This window comes from Temnothorax nylanderi, unplaced genomic scaffold (genome assembly GCF_030848795.1).
Source record: "Temnothorax nylanderi isolate EJ_2023f unplaced genomic scaffold, tnyl_v1.0 TNYL_tig0151_pilon, whole genome shotgun sequence".
In the NCBI taxonomy this organism is placed as follows: domain Eukaryota; kingdom Metazoa; phylum Arthropoda; class Insecta; order Hymenoptera; family Formicidae; genus Temnothorax; species Temnothorax nylanderi.
The window spans coordinates 137275-157620 of NW_027249213.1; the positions used below are offsets into that span (position 1 = coordinate 137275).

The 20346-nt window shown below is 35.0% G+C and overlaps 1 protein-coding gene across 3 annotated transcripts in view; it reads right to left on the reverse strand.

Moving 5' to 3' along the window:
- Fhos (Formin homology 2 domain containing) overlaps nt 1-20346 on the reverse strand; it is a 133572-nt gene that overhangs the window by 22976 nt on the left and 90250 nt on the right. For all 3 annotated transcript variants that reach the window (XM_071714971.1, XM_071714972.1, XM_071714969.1), the window contains exons 3-10: nt 18541-18599; nt 10203-10270; nt 7884-7989; nt 4088-4598; nt 3491-3753; nt 2916-3047; nt 2243-2579; nt 286-931 (exon numbers count right to left, since the gene is read on the reverse strand). In XM_071714971.1, coding sequence (XP_071571072.1) covers nt 286-931; nt 2243-2579; nt 2916-3047; nt 3491-3753; nt 4088-4598; nt 7884-7989; nt 10203-10270; nt 18541-18599 — 2122 coding nt within the window. The remainder of the gene's footprint in view (nt 1-285; nt 932-2242; nt 2580-2915; nt 3048-3490; nt 3754-4087; nt 4599-7883; nt 7990-10202; nt 10271-18540; nt 18600-20346) is intronic.

Genomic DNA, 20346 nt, shown 5'->3' on the forward strand with positions numbered 1-20346 from the left:
ATAAAAAGAACATAGTAAAAATAAACATATAACGTAGCGAAATATGGCTTCTATTTTCATCTCGTTAAAAATTTTGGAGAATATCGTATTACAGGAAACTACAAAATGTAGGTATACATTGCGAGAAGCAGCCGAGGATAGATCTCGTTTAAACGAGCATCGCTCTTTATGCAGTTTCCTTCAGCCAGCCATCCGCTCGAAACGGTGAAATTCGCGGTTCGTTGCACTCGTATAACGAAAACGACACGATCTGCGTAAAAGAAGTCGTACGTGAAGACCACTCACCTTGGTGATGAGATCCTTAGCGCGACTCTCGAAAAGGTGCTCGAGCTTCTGAGTGTCAACGGCCACGGGCATCAGTTCGTCCCAGATCATCTTGTGTTTGTCGAGTCGCGCAAGAATGTTGGGATCGTCTCGTACCTCCTTCCAGAACAGTTTCACCGTCTTCTTGCTTTTCTTCGCGAGCAACGACGGCGGGCTCTTCGGAGTGTTGCTGGTCTCGTTAGCTAGCGGCAGCGGCCTCGACATCTTCAAGCTGACACCGAACGGCAGCGGCGGACCCTGAGGAAGAGGCGGTGGCAATCTCGCCCCCAGCGGCGGTGGTGGAGGTGCCAAAGCGTCTCCATTTAACGGTGCCATCGGTGGTGCCATCGGCGGTGGCGGTGGTGGCACACCATTCGTCACGTTAGCTGATCCCAACACGTCGATCTCATCCTCAGAATTCAGATCGGTGAAATCCAAGTCGCAAAGCGCCAATGGTCTCTTCAGTTTCTTTACCAGTTCCTCCCAGTGCAGCTCGTTCTCAGACTTTTTCGTTTCTTGCAATTTGGGCAGATTATCGCCGGTTGGCGACTTCAGTACATCCGCCTTTGACTTTGACTTCGCTAAACCTTCCTTTGCCTTTGAGATTAATCCGCTCATATCTCCTATCCTAAAGACATACGTAAAAATTGCTAAAATTATACATATGCTAATATTATTATAATTGTTAATATTATTATTTTATGTAATCAACGCTGACAGTATATATTACAGCATAAAATAGAAAGAGAAAGATACATTTAGATGAGCTATTAAAATCGAATAACATTGATACATTTACCGATTTAATTGTTGTATTGTTGAGTTACTAAATTACTTTAATTACATTAATTTCATGTTATATATACAAATTAAAGCCAATATAATTATCGTGGCTTTAAATTTTAATGTTAAACACGAAAACAATCTCTATATTGAATTCTGACAATTTTGACAATATAAACTTTTATGTATTTGTAATATCCAAAAATGGAAATTATTTGGGCAAATTATCACAACGAAATTATTGAAGTTAAATGTGTGTGTGTGTGTGTGTGTGTGTGTGTGTGTGTGTGTGTGTGTGTGTGTGTGTGTGTAGTGTAGGTATTGCTATATAATTCCATTTTTTCAAAAATATTCCAATTAATTTTGCCTCTAATAAATTTAATTATTAATATCATATTATAATATGTAAAGTAGTATGCACTATGCACCTTGCAGTAATATGATTTATCAATTATTCATTTTAAGGTACTTTTAAAGACTGTTTTATGACAAAAGTCAAAACGTAAAGTTATTTATCAATTTGTTAAAAGTTTCGTATCCAACAAAGAAGTAACTATATTAAACGCTCTATTCTCGCAATATTCCGTATAAAATTAACTCGGTAGAATTTCCGACTAACAATAAAGTACAAAGTTCAGACTTCTTTAGCCTTCGAGTATCATTGCTATTGTTAATATCTCACGCTATCCTAATATGTTATTTTTCACTTTAACTTGTCATAAAATTCGAACCAATTTTTGTGTTCAAACACATTTATATTTATATAATTTATATTTCACATTTAATAAAGAAAGTTTTTTAGTAAAATACAGACAATTAAATTGTTAATAACTGAGTGTGCTAACAATTAATTATGTTTGGAATGCATGATATACACAAATAACGATGAAGGTAATTTATATATTAATAAAAAAAAGTTATACTTGTTTATACGCGTTTTATCTTTTATTAATTTCGTTCTTATTCTCTTATTAATAATTTTTTAGAATTTGATTAATTTCGAGACTTTTTTATGTCTTCTTATAATGTTGGTTAATAAAAAGTTTGCATTCTAAAGTTTCGTAAATACAGAAGCGAATATAGAAGCGAGATGCAGAGGATAAATCAATCGAGCAGCATGCATTTTAAATAAAGGCTGCGTCTTTCCCGAAATTACCTGGAAACTTTCTCTTCCACGGGACTGCTAGGTATAAGATTCTGTGCTGCCAACTTCTGAGTGAGATCCTTGACGGTTCCTTCCCTCTTAAGCTGTAGAACCACTCGACGATCTTCGTCTTCGTCGGTGTGATTACTCTCGTTGTACTCGACACCTTCGTTGGGACTTTTGCCGTACCATGGCTTCTTCTCCTCCGAGTCGAGCTTGTTCGCGGCATTCATCAAGGGCGTCAAGTCTTTTCTGCTATTCGTTCTGGACAACTTGTTCGAAGGAGAATCAGCGTTCCTCTCATAAGAGGTACCGTTCGTATATCGCAGACTGTTTGTTGCGAACTGACCTTTAATAGGAGAAGGTTAAAAGTATTTATTGTAACGATAGAATTTCTTCTCAATGCACGTCGTTTTAAAAAGAAATGCGAATAGTAAGGAAGCAAATGATCTATTAAGTCCGTCTATTTCAAGAAAGATTTAACGGCACACACATTTAGTATAACATATTTTTAGCTCATTTATTTGTGAATAGATATATCAAGTGTAAAATTATATGATAACAAGATTTATCTTGTTGAGAATGTAAGTCATATTATTTTTGATAATCGGAGATTTAATTAGAAATAAAATAAATTATGTTTGTGAATAATAAAAAATATTTTAAATGATCCGTAAGTACTCACTTTCCTGATCATCGGTGTGACCAAGCGAAGCTCTCATGTTTGCAGTAGCCTCTTGTTGCTCTCTAATAAAACTCCTCTGTCTCTCCGCGCGTTCTCTTCGCCGTCTTAGCGCTGGTGTAACACCAACATCCACTAAAACATATGAAACCATATTTTCTCCAGTAAGTTAAATTTTGCTTCTATTAATTATTGTGTATAAAAATTATAAAAAAAATTTTTTTGTTAATATAAACACATTTAATTGACCGAAATTCAAAAAGAACACTGACAGATTAGATATGTACTTTATAACAACGTAATCAATCTATCAAGTCATATTCAGTCTATATATGACATTTTTAAAGATTTGATAAAGCATTTATGCTAATCGTGTATTGTATTTTCAATGAAATGTACAAAGAAAAAATCATACGATCTCAGTCCGTGATTTTTACAACACGAAAATCTTAGCCTATAGGCATTAAAGTTCATCAATGCAATAAAATTGCTAACAAATTTAGGAGAAACTTAGGATATATTCTCGTTTAAATTTGCAAGATAAAAATTTTAGGTAATAAAGAAAAATAGATAATTACCTTTATTTTCTTTATAACTGCCGTTGAGCTGGACTTCACCCAGATGACCCTGGGAACTTTGAGAACTACTTGATTCGTCGTCATCATCTGGCAGGTTCGAATTTAAGGTGTTATTCAGCGCGCTCACACCCAGCGAATGATTTAGCCGTGGACTCAGCCGTGCATTCAAAGACATTGATAGGGGCGAGTTACCCGTTGAATGCCTCCGAGACTTTCGCCGTTCGTGAGAATCCACTAGAGACTTCCGATTTCGTAAAGTTTTCCTACGCAGTGAATCAGAAATATCGAATCAGAAACATTTTAATCAAATGAAATAGAATGTTTGTAAAAATATATGCATCTAATTGCAAGATCTCTTTCCTTTTTCTTCTACAGATCACACAACATTTCAGAAAATTATATATTAATTAATTTAAATACGGATGAAAGAGAAGGAATCTTATTACATCAATGATCGTATTGTCGATTATAAAGATGTCCAATTATATCGAATAAAAAATCTTTACTGTTACTTATTCACTGGCAAAGTAAAAATTACTTACTTTGGTCTTATTACATAATATTATACGTTCCATGGCAAATTACGATATCACCTACCTTATATTGTCATCCAATTGACGTATAGGCGAACCCCTGTCGCCGTCTTCGTGATGCAACACCGCTTCGTAGATTTGAAACTGTCTGAGCAGGTCAAGATCCGTGCCCTGTTTCGACATGTACCTCTGAATAACGCCCTCCATACCCTGTTCCTCGAGGCAGTCCACTTGATCGTAGTACGTGTCTTGATCGGGGATACCATTCAAACACTTGTTGATCAAAGTCGTTGCGTATATAAGCAACTCCGTGTCAGCGGCGTCATAATCCTTCAGGAGTTTCATCACGTTAATCCACGGTACCACGCCCCTGGCCTGATCGACCGCCCTCACAGCCCTGACCAACAGCAGGCTGTTTGTTTCCACGTATTCCACAAACACGAGCAGTAGTTTCAACGCCGTCTTCACCACCAGCCGAAAACGACTAGCAATTAACGTATACAACCATTCCACCGTCTGCCCATGTTCCATCACCCCGTTCATGCCGTCGACGTACAGCATCACCTGGCCGAGTGCTGCATAAATGCAAACGAGTTGCGAGATTAAACACGGAGGGCGAAATTGTTCCAGACAATCGGGCATAAAGAGAGACGAGCCTTTAACCGTTGTCCGCGTAAATGTACCTCTCTGATGGATTTTATGGCCACACTCAAATAACATAAAGACCCAAGAGGTTCTTGAAACATCGCAAAAAGAGAAGTAAAAAATTAAATATTTTTTTTAATGCCGTTTAAACATGCACTCCCTAGAAGATTAGCGGAGGGAGGAACCTATTTTTATACAAACAGCTGCCTTTTAAGATATCGTTGCCAATACTCCAATTACATTAAATATTTTCCTCATTAATCGATATTTTTCGCCTAGATTTTTAAATCTCCCTGTTGATATGTAACTATTAATCTTGTCTCTAGGGCGCACCGTGGCATTTCTCGCTATTTTTACCGGAACGTAAAAATATAACCGGAAACGTCGGAATGATGACCTCTGCCGATGCAGATACGCAACGAGAAATACAACCGTCGTTGCGCAAACCGATGCGATACCCATCAATCTCGGCTCGATCCAAAACAATGTTACCTATTTTTTTTTACCATGCCCCGTTGTTTACGAAACTGATTTCCGGCCCGTCCTCGGGCCACGAACGCAGGCAGGCGCGATTGGAATTTAACGAGCAAATTCCACCGATCGCGGCAGGTTTACTCAAATTTTATCCGACATAATATTATGGTCGAAAATATGCTTGCGCTCACTCGCTTATCGCTTGAAACACGCATATCCCGATGAAAAACCCTCCACCCGCCCTGCCCTAAATAAATTACGGCACGCTTGGCGTGTAAAATGCACGAAAAATATAGAAGGAAGCTGCTGCGAGTATTCATGTACTGCAGGTAAAAACCGCTTCAACTGAAATTAATTATAAACAATGAGAAAAAAATCGGAGTCTCCCTTGCTATTCTTTGTCGAGTAATAATTACACGTGGGTTTACATGCAACTTGAAAATGCGCATGAAAATCCAAATCATTTATACGATATGCAAACGAAATAATTGATGTTACACTAATTGTAAGTCGCAAAGCCAATTAGTGAGTGTTTATCAAATGAAATATATGAGTTACCATCGCAACGAACTATTCCAAATCCAACTCGGAAATCGACTTTGTTTGCGAGAATGCTAACAATGTTTAATTTTCGCGAAAATCATGTTGTACACAAAATATAAGAAATAATATTGATAGAAAATCAGCAATTTTTGAATCCCATTCGCGTGTGTGTTATAATCAATATTTAACCTATGCAAATTTGGAGCTGGATAGTGCAATCAAGTTAACGAGGCTTTTATCCTTTCTAAAAAAAGGCATGTTAAGTCGATAGTCGAATTTATTGTTGCCGCTTTTCCGCGATGCTGATTGGTTTTCTCGCTGCGCTTACTTCATTTGCAGCTGTCATCGTATATTTTGACAGTTGTGTGTATCAAGAAATTAATAGTGTAATAGTAATAGCATAATGTTAAAGCTAAATAGCGCGCGCGAAGCGCGCGTCTGTGGTGCTAGTCTCGATAAAAATGAGACTGTTTACGTATACTGATTCTCCAATAGAATATCATCAAAATTCTGGCATTCGCGCGATCGTGTGCTTCGTATCAGCAAACACGCTGGCAATGACAATGATCATGAAGCAATTTCGGCACGTTCCACTAATAAACGTTAATCTAGCCGTTATCGTTAGATAGGCCATAAAGTTAGGATGCGAAATCTAATTAGAACCTAGACATATATAAATTGCGTCGCGCATAATTAAAATATCTGATATAATTATGTTGCAGTCGGGGGGCATTGTAATCTTTAAATAGAAAGATTATTAAATTATATTTAAATGTAAATAAAATAAATTCAATTATTCTTATTATCTTAAAATATATTATACTTCTCAAAATTGCGTTTGCAATATCAAAATCTTTGCTTCTCGTATTTTTTACTGCTTTATTATGTGTTTCTCGATTCGCTTCAGTCTCCCCTCTAATACAGAGATGGATGCGACGAATGCATTACAAGATTACAACATGAAATTAGCGTGCTCATTCGCGTATAAGCCGGCGGTTTACAAAGTACTTGAACACGGCTCCGAGATATCGCACTCGAAAGGCACGATCAAAGAGCGCCATTCATAATTCGCGACGCATCGCGGGTTTGACGAGTAGCTGCGAGCCACCGTGGCTCCCACGTGTTGACGCTTTCGTAAATGCGGCGCGTTAACACCTGGTGTCACCGTCTCTCGCTCGCCGTACTTTTAGATGGCAATATCATCGTCGCCGCGTCCTTCTTGGAAAGGCAAAGACTATAGGGACGTTGATGCCTCGCTCGTTAAACGTTAGCTACATTACGCCGGTATTATCTTATCGTTACTTGCGGCAAAGCGGGAGCGCGCGCGCGCGTAGAGAGCGTCTATGTCTACCACGAAATCTCGGTGCGCATGTTACCCCGGCAAGGTCATATCGTTCTCTTAACTCAATTTGCGGGTCCGTTTACGATAGGACTTTCCCGCCGTCTAATTGGATGCACCGACTGCTGCTGTTATTGCGGAAGTTATAGAATAATCATCTCCTGGTATTGTTATTGAATTGTTGGCGGTACGCCACAACAATAGCTATATTTACAAGTTATAAAAATTAATTGGACATTTTTATAGAGATCGTGATTAATAGATAAGGTATCTGCACATGAATTTAAAGACATCGAGATAAAAGTTTTTTTTAGCCTTTATAATATATATCGATGACATACTTCGTTATTGTATTATAATTGGGACTCATATAATTGGCAATATATCTTGATTAATTATAAAAAGACTATAGGTATACATATAATCATCATCTAATTTTTGTTGGAAAACTATCAGAATAACCAACGAATAATTAGTAATAACTAGAAGTTTTTAATTATGAACATTAAAGGAAAAATAATATAAATTATTTCTGTCACAGAACTGAATAGTACTTCTTAATATTTCTTTTATCTAGGAAAAAATGTACCACATTTTTTAAAAGATCGTGTATATGTTTAATATATAATACTTTTAGTCCTAAAAATAAAAATAATTTTTATAAGTAAACCACTTAAAAATATCATTTTGTTCTTACGCGTGTAGGAAAATCTCAATTTGTTTGAAGAAAATGAAAGTTTTATCGATAATAATAAGAGAACGGTTTAAGCGAGAAAAGGTCTAGACTTTATTGAATTGTAGACGGGCATTAGGGACGCAGTTACCCTTCAATTTTATAATAAATGAATAAAGTACTCACCTCGTAAAATGTAATTTTGGTAATTCTGGTCGGCTTCGCTGCTGACTTTGATCAGGCAGGCAAGTCCGTCATTTTGCACAAACTCGTGCACCAGATCCTTGTCCTCCTGGAAAATTCGAATTCACGATAAGTCAATTTCATTACAACTTAACGAGGCGACAGAATTAATCTACGTTGATGTTCTAAATAGGAAACTGTTTGCAGAAATGTTTCCTTAAAGGCCTTTATTGCTGCTAGGTACGCTTCTTTATTATGTCAGAACGGAAAGCTTTTAATGTAAAAAACTTTAATGTAAAAAAATATCGCATTACGTGTTAAACATTGTATTACGCGTGTAATTACTTTACATCAGAATAAATATAAAATCGATCAGAATAATCAATAGTTCTTAGCTATTACAATTATTAATTATTTCTTTATATAACAGAAAGTTTTATTAAATATTTATTCAGATTTCAGAAGCAATTTTTATGTTGTTACTCGAACAATCGCAAATCTCGATTCATAACATCTTCATGGGTTTATATAATTTTTTGGATGTACGGGCAAGCTTTCCGAGTTGGAAGAAACTTCAGAGAAAACGTAGAAAAACTAACATAGCTGCTGATATCCGCGATCCTGACAGCGACGTCACGGCAGCGTGATTTACCTCTACATTACCACCTAAGCTCAACCCGTTCTACCGTGCAGCCGGGGTTAAATGGAATTAGTTATGCCGCTTCGGGCGCAAAGTCGCGGGCATAATGGAAAATCTACCAAGTTTGATTAAACCCCCTCGTTTCCAAGGCGCCGCGCGCCGCGGCGCCGAGCCGGTGCCACGGCCGTTCGCGAACTAGTCGGACTTCTCTGATTCGCGTATATACTTGGGTATTCTCCAGTGTTTCCCCTCTCCCACTTCTCCCCCGCCAACCGGGAGACGGTGGAAGTTTACACGGGACTTAGGCGCGACATAGACTCGATTAGCTCGACGGATTAAGAAGCGAAATTGAACTCGTACCGTCGCGTCGATGCGTTTCCTCAATTTCTGCGCCGCGAAGGGAAACTTGAAACTAGCCGAAAGGGGAGAGATAAAGGGCAGGTTCGCATATCGGACGCCTCGTGGAAGTAATTATGAAATATATGGTTACACGACGTGTCCCTGCGACAAGATTAGATACGGGGGCGGACGTGCAATTGATTTGCGCCTACGGTAAATTCGATTAGCTGTACGGATTAACAACGAAGGATGTGCAAGAATATGAGGGATACATGTGATGAAAGGGTCGTGATGAAGATTGAAACCCGCAGTGGCAATAATCGGAAGGATTGTTAAATGCGGGCAAAGTTTAATTAACTCTCCGTCCTCTGTCGTTCACTGCAAGAACGAAATTAAAATTTAGTATTTCCAATAATCTCAATCTTTTTAAAATTATAGATAACAAAAGAAATACGCAGATAATAGCTTGAACAGAGAAAGAGAGGAAGAAAGGGAAAGTGTATGTGTTGTTCATCTCGTAAATAAATGAAATATCGAAGAGATAATGAATTTAAATACATTTCGGTAAAAAACTGATCAAAATGTGCTTTAATTTACATGCTAGTTTTTATGTCGAAGAGCCATCTTTCTCAACGAAATAAAAAATCAATGAAAGAAAATCGTTTACGAAGAAAGTAGAATATCGTTGCGGAATTAAAAAAAAAGAAATTGACAAAAATCATTATTTAATAATGAGATTTCAGACATAATGTATTTATACTCTTGAATATTAAACATTTATAATAACCGAATTATTTTCAATAGTTTTGTTAGCAAATATAAAATGTAAGATCTAAGATTTCAGGCTAATGTGACTGTTTTCTCTTTTTACATTTTCTAGTACACACTATTTCAAGAAAATATAATGTTTTGTAATTTAGACACTGACAAATACGAATGCAATACTAAAACATTTTTTATATTCATTGTTATAATTACTACATTATAGATTTTAATTCAATATACACATGAATTGTCTTGTTATTCGTGGATAACTTTAAAAAACAAATATTATGAGTTTAAACCACCAGATACTTAATTAAACTCTTCATTCTTGATCAGGTCAGGTTTCTTGAAGAAAAGAGATAAAACTATGCGTCTTCGACCAAGAGTGGGGAAGATGCACTCGCTCGAATCGCCATGTAAATAATTTACTCGTCGGACAAGTAACTTCGCGCAAAAATATCCGCTCAATTTCGTCGCATACACCGCAACTGCTCACCCGTCCAGTCCCACTATACATCCACTATACATTCTTTCCGGCCTTCTCGCTCGTTCTATCTCATCGCGAATTGCAAACCCACCTGAAAAATCTGCTTGAGGGAGAAGAGAGCCCGTCGCAGCTCGCGGCCCTCGCTGTTCAGCAATTTTTCTGCAACAGACAAGCAACACGCAACCATTTATTATAATAATACTGCATGCGCGCCGTCGTCGTCGTGGGCGCGTTCGCGCGCATTGTTGCGCGAGTCCGGGGCCCCCTTTTTGCAAAGGACCCCATTTTCAGATCACGGTACTTAAAGCGGCTGTAATGAAGAGGCCGCCGTTTACCATAGCCTCTTCCATCGCGGCAATTCCATGCGACCGCGCACGCGTGCACCGCTAATTTGATATAAATTGCCGTCAGATTATTGAATCCGGCCCTCGGGCGAGACTGGGGAACCTTCATCGTCCGAGATTAATTTTAGTATCACCAAACGAAAACAACAGGATTAATGAAGTGCGGTGTCAATGCCAGCTCGGTAAGTGGAGAAATTTATCATGATGGACTAATGAAGTAACTAAGCGGATAAGTAATTGTGACAATTAATGTAATTTCACAAAATTAATTTCTTTCCGCAATAGTCTTCAAATATATGTATTTCATTCAAATGTAAATGTTACAAAATAAAATGCCAAATCTATAAAACATTTTATTCAGTAAATTATCTCCAAGATGTTATTCCGCTATTCAGTCGAACTTCAAAATAATTGTATTTTATCTATCGTAATTTTTAATAAATTTAATTTGATATCCAAGCATCTTATCACATAGACGCTATTATTAATCTTCACAAAGTTTCCTCAAATAACGCTTTTACGAAATTTTCTCATTAAATTCTCAACGACCCATACAATCAATGATAAACAAGGCGAATGCGCGCATATTCAACATACCGCCGCGCCGCGCCGTATTCAACAACCTATACAACGTATTCTTCGTTCTCGGGAGGATTCATGATCCCATTGAGAAGTTCACCATTTGACTCCGCTCTCCCTCGAATGGATTTATTTATCGGGTAAACAACGGAGCAAGTATCGGGGAGCAATTAAACACAGGTTCGTAATTAAGTCCCATCAATTTTACATGTTGAATTCCCGGTCGAAAATCTCCATTCCGTCTCCGCGACCATTTTTCTCTCGCCAACCTGTACGCGATCCTTTTCCAATCATGACCCACCGATTCGCCGTATTACTAATAATTGAATTCCATTTCATCGGCGGTGCGGCAGGGCAAATTCAATTTGCCGGCCATACCGGAATTTTCTGATTCTATTGCGGAAGTTCGCGGATAGTTCGTCAGGACGACGAAAAAACGAATGAGTCTAGTGGAACGTGTTATCGTGCAAAAGCGCGGAATATGCCAATATGCTGTGAATATATGCAGTAGAAATTTTACCCCGGAAACAAGGCGAGAAAAGTTGGACATGTCAGTACTATGTATTATATACGAGAGGTAGTTTCTGTCTACGATCTTTGATAAGCGCAATTTGTCATTGTTCTTTCTCTCTCCCCCTTACTTCGTTCTCTTTTTCCCCTTCTCATATTTCTATACGGCTTGGTCGAAAATAAATATAACCATCTAATAGCATAATATGTAAAATATCGATCATTCTTTGTTGTCTTTACTATCTACTTTTAGATCATTTTTTACCATCGATCCCATTTGTTTAAATTGATGGCAATAAAAATTTCAATTTCTATTTACGGGACTAACTTTTTAATAAAGAATGTGTTTAATAACGGCAGCATTTAAATATAAAGGTACTTTTCGTTTATTGTGGCCACATCTTGTTTGCGATTTTTTACGTAACCACGCCTTTTCGTCTGCCCAAGTCACGGATCGCGGCATGGCAAACCCAATTCGCGATTTCTTTCGCGGAAACGAAGGCCCGGTGCGACCGCATAATCCACGGCTATCACGCGATCTCCAAATGCATAATGCATGCAGGAGAGAGATGGTCCAAGGAGAAGAGTGACGGGAAAAACGAGCGAGAAAGAGAAAGAGAGGAGATATGCAAGCAAAGGTAATTAGGAGCTCGCTGCAGGGTACGCGAAGGAGTCGGGGAGAAAGGATGACGGCGAGGAAGAGAGAACGAACGACGCGTCTTCTAAGAATAGCGGTCCCAAGGCCCTGGGGCCCTTGGTCCCTCCGTAATCAGTGACCATATAAGCAAAGGTCTCCGTCCCCCCCCATCGACCCTTTTTGCTCCGTCTCTCTGTCTCCGCGTGGTATCTTCTTTTCGCTGCTAAGCAACTTTGCCGTGACTACGCCGTAATGCGCTATTGTCGTCCATAGATCCTCTTTCGCTTAATTTTCACTCCAATCAATGTTAGGTTTCAGCGTTAAACACTTATTATCTTAGGCTACTGTAGATAATCTACCAACTTGTTTCTAGATTAGAGTCCCATTTGCGTTTGGCAGGAGAGAAATTAACATTTTATGCATTTTAAATTTTTTCAAAGGCATGCAAATCTGTTCTTAATTACTTTACTACCTTAAAAATATTCAACAACATTATTTTCATGAAAAGACAGAAATTACTAATAAATTTTGAAGCATTTGCGTGCATTCTCAGAATAAATAAAAAATTTAATATTAAAAATATAAAAACCCATTTTATTGAGAAAATCTAATTTACATTTATATTAGATAATTGTCTAGAGTAGTTTTATCAAAGTCCAAGTTTTAAGAGAAAAGATCAATGGAATCAATTGGATCAATTAAAAATAGACAACATCGGCGACATTTAATTTATAAGAAATGTAACATGATAGAGAATCATATCATAGTGTTTCATATGATGTGATTATTATCACATGTTATTTTTATCCATGATTGTTCACTTCATAGATGATGCCAATTGGCACGCAACACTGCTTTAATATGAGAATAGCAAGAGGAACCAAATTAGAGAAGAGTACTGAAAATATAGAAATATCAAGAATATTAAACAAAAAACTATATTTAATCTCTGTAGCGTATCACATTTTTTCTTGTTTTGTATCTTGAATTAAAAAATTATACACATGAAAAAATCCTTCTATATAATGATGATATGGATGTGAGTTAGCCTTCATCAAATCTAATAAAATTATAATTTTAATAAAATGTCATAAACGATATATAACAGTAAAATGTATATTAAAAATTGTAATTTGGTTCTTAATAATTTCTATTCTGAGTGAAACATTCATGATATTTCCAAAGTAAATGCTGTGAAAATTAGAAGAGTCCTTATTATTTAAATAATTTTAATTTAATAAATTATATAAATGGAAAATTTCGGAGAAATAAATATCACTATATTCTTAGAAAATGGCCGAGATACATTAAAGATCAATTTATTAAAAATTTAGAATTCAAAAAAATTCTATAACAATTTACTAAAATATCTAATCCATTTCGTGAACAACCGAATACTATTGCCAGATTTCTCGGCGTGAGCGAAATCCGAATCCGTGTGTCGCGTGATATGTGAAAACGTGCTCTCGTGGCACGCATCGCGTGCTACGTAATGCGTCCGGTTAACTGGCCAGCCGCGGAATATTTGATCGGTTCGCGGGTGCGCGAAATAGAATAGCGGAATCATTCATCGCGATATTTCGTTGCCGCATGAATATCAGTGAGTACACTTTGCACGTATTAATGCGAAAATGAAAAAGGATAAATGAAGAATGAGGAGGACGCAATAACAATAATGTTTTTAACAAAAACTTCAAATAAACAATGTAATAATTATTATTTTAATATTTAACACATATATAGTAATATAAGTAAAATAAATTTATCACATTTATCGTCTAGCAAATTTTATCATTATCTAAGGGATTATATAGTTAATCATATATGTTATTAGTGAATTATTGTATTAATAATGTGTGATAATACTAGTATTCTATCATATCACGTATTTTTAGATCTCTAATTATTTCTTGGTTTTTTGTCATAAGTTATACATATCATAAGATATTTATTTATTGCAAAAGTATCTATTTATATTAAATGTACTAAGAAAATTAAATATGAGAAGAAATATTATGTATAGATTAAAAGATTTTAGTTATGCAAACGTTACAAATATTATATTTCTTATTAATTTTTCTTTGTTTAGAAACTCTATTCTGTAATAGTTTTATTTATTTCCGTTTCTTGATATTTTTGTCACTTCAAATAGCTTGCACGTATTCAGGTATAAATAAAATACGCAAGACATTCTTGCAAGATAGGGTCATTTTTATTACTCTTTTTATTACTTTTCGAAGCTATGTTAAGTCGCACAGGAGGAAGAAGAGACGAAAGATCAAAACAAAAAAAGACAGACGAATTTCATGAAGACCGGAGGTACACGGAGAACCGTTAAAATATGTAAAACGGCATGGTCCACTTTGGGGCTTCCGCTCCTCCCTCTGCCCTTTTGAAACTTCTTTTTTTTCTTGCTTATTCTGTACCTTCGATTATCTCCTCCACCGCCTTCACAGAGTTCAATGAACCAGGACACAGAGCCCGCAGGTGTACTCGACACACATGATCGCAAATTTTGTTCTCTGTGATATTCAACATCTATGGAACATTTCAGCAAGATTACTATTTATTAACAAATTTAATAAATGTATATACATAAAAAATATTAACATTGCTAGCTTTTTGTCTGGAAAAACAAAAGACGCAGAAAAAAAACAAAGGTTATTTAAAAGTAATTATTTAATTACAAGAAATAAAAAGAATATGAATAATTATGTTTCAGTATGTACAAGTAAATAAGTTTTTACATATATCTAATACACATTTTAAATAAATTTGTAAAAATTTCATTAAAGCATCATTATGAATTATCTATTACAAGAAAATTAAAAAGAAATGCGTAAGAAGTAATAAGAACAGAGTAAGAAATATGAAAAGAGAAAGACGTTTTAAAATTTATCAAAAAATTTATAATTGCATAAAAGTGTGTTAGTTTTTGAATACTTTATATAATTTCTGTAAATATTATTACGTTTGAGAATATATAACCAGACTACAATAAAAAATCTTTTGATTACAATTGATTCAGTTATATAAAGAAGTATAATGTTAATAACAATTATAGCAATGTCTACTGGCAGGAAATAGCGCTGACAGCTGAACCAATCCCGTAAGGAATAATTTACATTGCGAAAAGACGCAAGCAATACCTTTGCTTATTTTCAAGAAATTGATGTTAGCAAGTCAAATAAGCTTGTCTGAACATCTTATACAGAATCCTCATTTTAACAGAAATAATGTAACAATGTTAATGGAAATGAATGTAGAGGACAAGATTTTATTCAGACAAACAAATTTTATTATACGTCGCGTAACATTTCTACGTACCTTATTATGGTTTTCAGAAAACATTGTAATAAAATTAATTAAAAAGTAAATCTTATTCAAATAATTTAAATAATAATAAACTCTAAAAATATATAAATTTTAAAAGCTTCTAAAATGCTTAAACTGTTCAAAACATTTCTTAAACTTTTAAATGTGTTACTTTTAAAGTGATTTAATAATCTGTACAAAAGAAATAAATACGCAGGTTCGGCATAAAAACAAACACACTGCAAACTTGTAAGTAAAAGGTAAGCTATTAAAACCCGTTTTAAAAATATAAATGAGCCCATAGACATTATTTCTCTATAAGTCATTAAATGTTGGTAATTATAGTAATTCAAACATAATAAGGTTTAATCAGAACAAGCTTATCAAAATAATACGTCTTTTTTTTACAGAAAATCGTTTCCAAAACAAAGCTGATAAAACAACAAATCACTGCTCGTTTACTCAGAAAAGACTCGCTTGCTGATAAAAAGCGCATAAAATTCAGATGCAGTAATTCAGAAAACTACATCACACGATTCAATTTTCTCGTAATATTCCAGTTCGTTCTATTATGTCAAGAAAAACGTTTAAGGTAATCGCCGAGAAAGAGTGCACTTGTTTTTAAGAAGAAAAATCGAAGACTCCTGATTCATAGCATTATTATATTAGACATTTTAGCAATATTCGTGCTACATATTTAATGTTATGTATTTACGGTACAATTATATAACTATTACAAATCTAAAAGCATTATGCACACGCACGAATTTTGAATAATCATGTTAATCTCTTACTTCTTCTACGAGAGGGAGAAAGAGAAAGAGAGGGAGGGAGAGAGAGAGAGAGATAAAGTCTTACAAGAAAAAGAACTAAAGAATTTTTACATATTTTTGTAACATATTAAACAGTTCAGATATAAACATAAATATTTGGATGCTTTTCAATTGTTAGCTAGAAATCTGGCGATGAAAGAATCAAACAGAGATATATGTGTTTGCCGCTATTTGTTGTAATTTCAATAATGATTTTTGTAACGCTACGGGTAAAAAAATGTAGAACGAAGGGAGTTTTTATTCGACATTGCGTGATTAAGTACCGTCTGTCATAGTCGGTGATGGATGGTCGCTGAGCCACGATAAAGGATTAGCTTGATTTTCGCAGGTACAGGGTTCCGCACTCAACGGCATAGTCATTACTTTGCTAATTATCAACAGGCAACAAGAGCTCATTGTTTGCGACATTGTATAATTATGGCATGGTGTATATTTAAAAAAGATAATATTCTTTTGCTTAAAGATATTGTAAATTTAATTATGCACTTGTTATTCATTGTTTCTATAACCGCTCGTACAATTTAGATCATAAGAAGCTTTGTAATATTAAAGAGTTGCTAGAATTTCTAAAAAAGAGATATTAGACATTATTTTAAAATACTAAAAGATTATCATAATAAATGCGACATAAAAATATAAAAATTCATTATTTTAATAAAACGTTATCCCATAAAAATATAGGAATGAGTTATTTAAATAAATGTTATTTTCAATTTAGCTAATAAATTTTTATTACTTTTATTTTTATTGTGTAAACATTTATTCTATATGCTCCGTTGTAAATTAGAAGTATTTTATAAAATACATCTTACAGTAAAAAATATATAAACTAAAATGATAAATAATACGTATACTGGAAGTTTAATTCGTGGATTATCTTTTTAAAAACTTTTATAATGATTTAAAAAAGATATCAATCTTAGGGGCCTATTCTGTAAACATTAACGACATTATTACGTGCTTTGCGTAGATATAATATGCCATAGAGCTGTGGAATGCACATAACGATATCGTTAACATTTACAGAAGAGGCCCCTTAAATTAGTTAAAAAATTCGTGTTTAAATTTACGATAATTCTTAGTCACGCTACATATTATTGCAAGTAATTTACATGTAAAATTTCTATTGAAAAAATATCTACGTTCCTACAAACACATTATTATGATTAACTATATACGTGTTTGTCTATCAGACGTCATCGATTGGACGTATGTCAGTATCACAATTAGTACAAGTTATTCATATTAATGATATACGGCTCTTGTACATTTGGACCTCTTGGTGCTATGATGATTAAATGTGTGTGACTATTCACCCACAATCATTGATTGGTCGCATTGTCACTATTATCAGTTAGGTCGCTATTATTGGTAAACCGAAACAAGTGACCTCATAACTAGAATATCTACTAATGATTTAACTAAAATATATTTTGTAATAAAATTATTCTATATATAATTAAAAATAATATTAGAAAGTTACAAATTATAACTGCAAAGTTATTCGTATTATTTGTAGTTCACACACATAATAAAAAAAAAATATACGTATTAATTGAATAGCTTTAAAAAATTTTATTTACAGAATTGTATATTAACGAGTCATATAAATAAATGTATTTAATCATTTCATTCATATACATTTCTTAATTTTAGAAAGTTTATTTTTTAACAGGAATGTATTTAAGCATAGTTTCTTTATATATCTTTTCATTATCTAATATTAAATAATATTATTTGATTTCGAAATACATTTCATATTATTTTCTATATAAAATTGATTTAAAATAAAATAATTGAGAAGGTATTAATTATTTATTCAATTCCATTAATTTTCAATTTTATTTACTTTTAATATACTTATAATTATCAATATATTTTAGTTAGGCAAAATTAGAAATTAATAAAATAAAATTATTAAAACATAAAACATCGTAATGTCATTTAATCCCATTCTGTATACTTCTACCATTATCTAATTATCATGATCAAAATTCAATGCTTTGCAGCATCAGCGTTACAGTTAGCAGAAGGTCGTCGTTGTCGGTGAACCGAAACAAGTGACCGAGTAACTAGAACGAGGCTCGACCCGACGCTGCCTGTTAAGGGTCGAGGAATCAGCGCGCGCGGTCGGCACGGATGATCCATCCAAGTGGATCGTGGGAGCCCGTCGCGAGATTTAAATCAGAAATCCACGATGATGGTACTCACCTATGATGGTGTGAACCCTCACGGACAGCTGGGTCCTGAGAATGATCGCGTTCTTCCGGCTGTAACAAAAAGAATAAACAATACCGACCGATTAGTATGCGCGTCGAAATGCTGATTGCTGCGCCGGGTTACATATTAATATCTAATTAAAGATACGGAGGTGGAGGAGACGAGAAAGGCCCATTGCCCCACTGAAACGCGCTATTATTCATCCCGTCGCGGATGGATGCTAATTAGTTACAGCTGCGAATTAATCGCGTTCGGTAATTACTTAATTAGGGCTTGGCGCGTCCTCCTTAATCCGCGTGCACAATGTGCGAATCCTAAATACGTATCCTACGGTATGCCGTGTGTTTTTAAATCTAGATTTATAAATTTGCAATTATAATGCAGTCTTTGTTCTGACATAACAACACGATAACCTGGTAACGTAATTATGACCATTTGTTTCTTGAGTCAACTAAATAAATAATTAATAGCTTTACGTTATCCCGCCATATATACGTATACCAATGTTAATTTGTAATCGCTACGACGCTCAAAATAGAAATAATCTTTATTAGAACATTATTTTCTCAAAAAGTTTATGTAGGAAACAATAATTGCGTATCAACACTTAACATTATTAATTATTGTAGTGTAGATAAAAAATTGACTTGAATTAATATAACATTATTAACTAATGTGATTAGGAAAGAAAATTACGACACATTATAATTATAAACTTTTGCGTGGTGCACAGTAGTATCGACTGTGCATATATAAATTTTGTCCTAATTGCCGTACTACTAGACAAGCTAATTAGCTTTAGGATATAGGAAACTTCTGGAGTGGGTTATTCCATGAGCGTCCCAGAAATTCCCCATGGAATAGTCAAGTAGCGACGAACTCATCATATGACAACTGTAATGAAGTTCTACGAGCGTACCAATTCGCGAGAGGAAACGCTCATCGATTTTGGTGTAAATGCAGCTTCACAACAACGTGCTCTGATACATAAATTGGGTTAGAGTGGCGCAACTCGACTTCCCCGTGCATATCACCTCACCTTGAACGGCGCGAACTTTAAGGCCCTGCGAACCTTCCCACGCCACGTCCGCGTCGCTGAGAAACCGCGACGACCGTATAGACAATGGCTTTCAGAAAAAGAGGGGAGGGAGAGGAAAAGAGGCGACGAAGAATCGTTGGCATAGCAGCGGTGGTGGCGGTGATGGTGCGCGGAGGTAAAAAAAAAAAAGTCGGGTATACGCTCGTTAATAATGTTTCCGCTCGTTAAATGAGGGAGTCAGAATGCGATTACGCGCCCTGAATTTCCCACGAATAATGGCGGCCGTAGCAGTATGTTAGGCGACCCCTCTCGAGTGTCGGCAAAGGGCAAGAATATAGAGTGCAATAGGACAAATTTAAAATGTGGTGTATAAGTGGTACTAAATGCTCTTGAAAAATTAAAACTAAAACTAGGATAAATAATTCAATTCTTTAGATTCCTAAGTGTTAGTAACAAAAAAATGAGAAAATAAAAGATTTGTTATGATAAAACATATTCAATTCCGTGCATTTAAGTATAAATATGATAAATAAAAGCAGCAGACTAAAGTATAAAATTATGAAGTATTGCGTGTTAGAAGTCATTACAAAAATAAGTAAAACGAACATAAAGTATAGATAAAAGCGTTGATTAAAACATATATAATTTAATGAATTAACATAGCCAATTTATTTAATGGATTCACTTAGATTCACTTAGAGTAAGTGTAATATAATTGAAATGTGGTAGAATTATTTAATGTCTAATTGGAAGTTGAT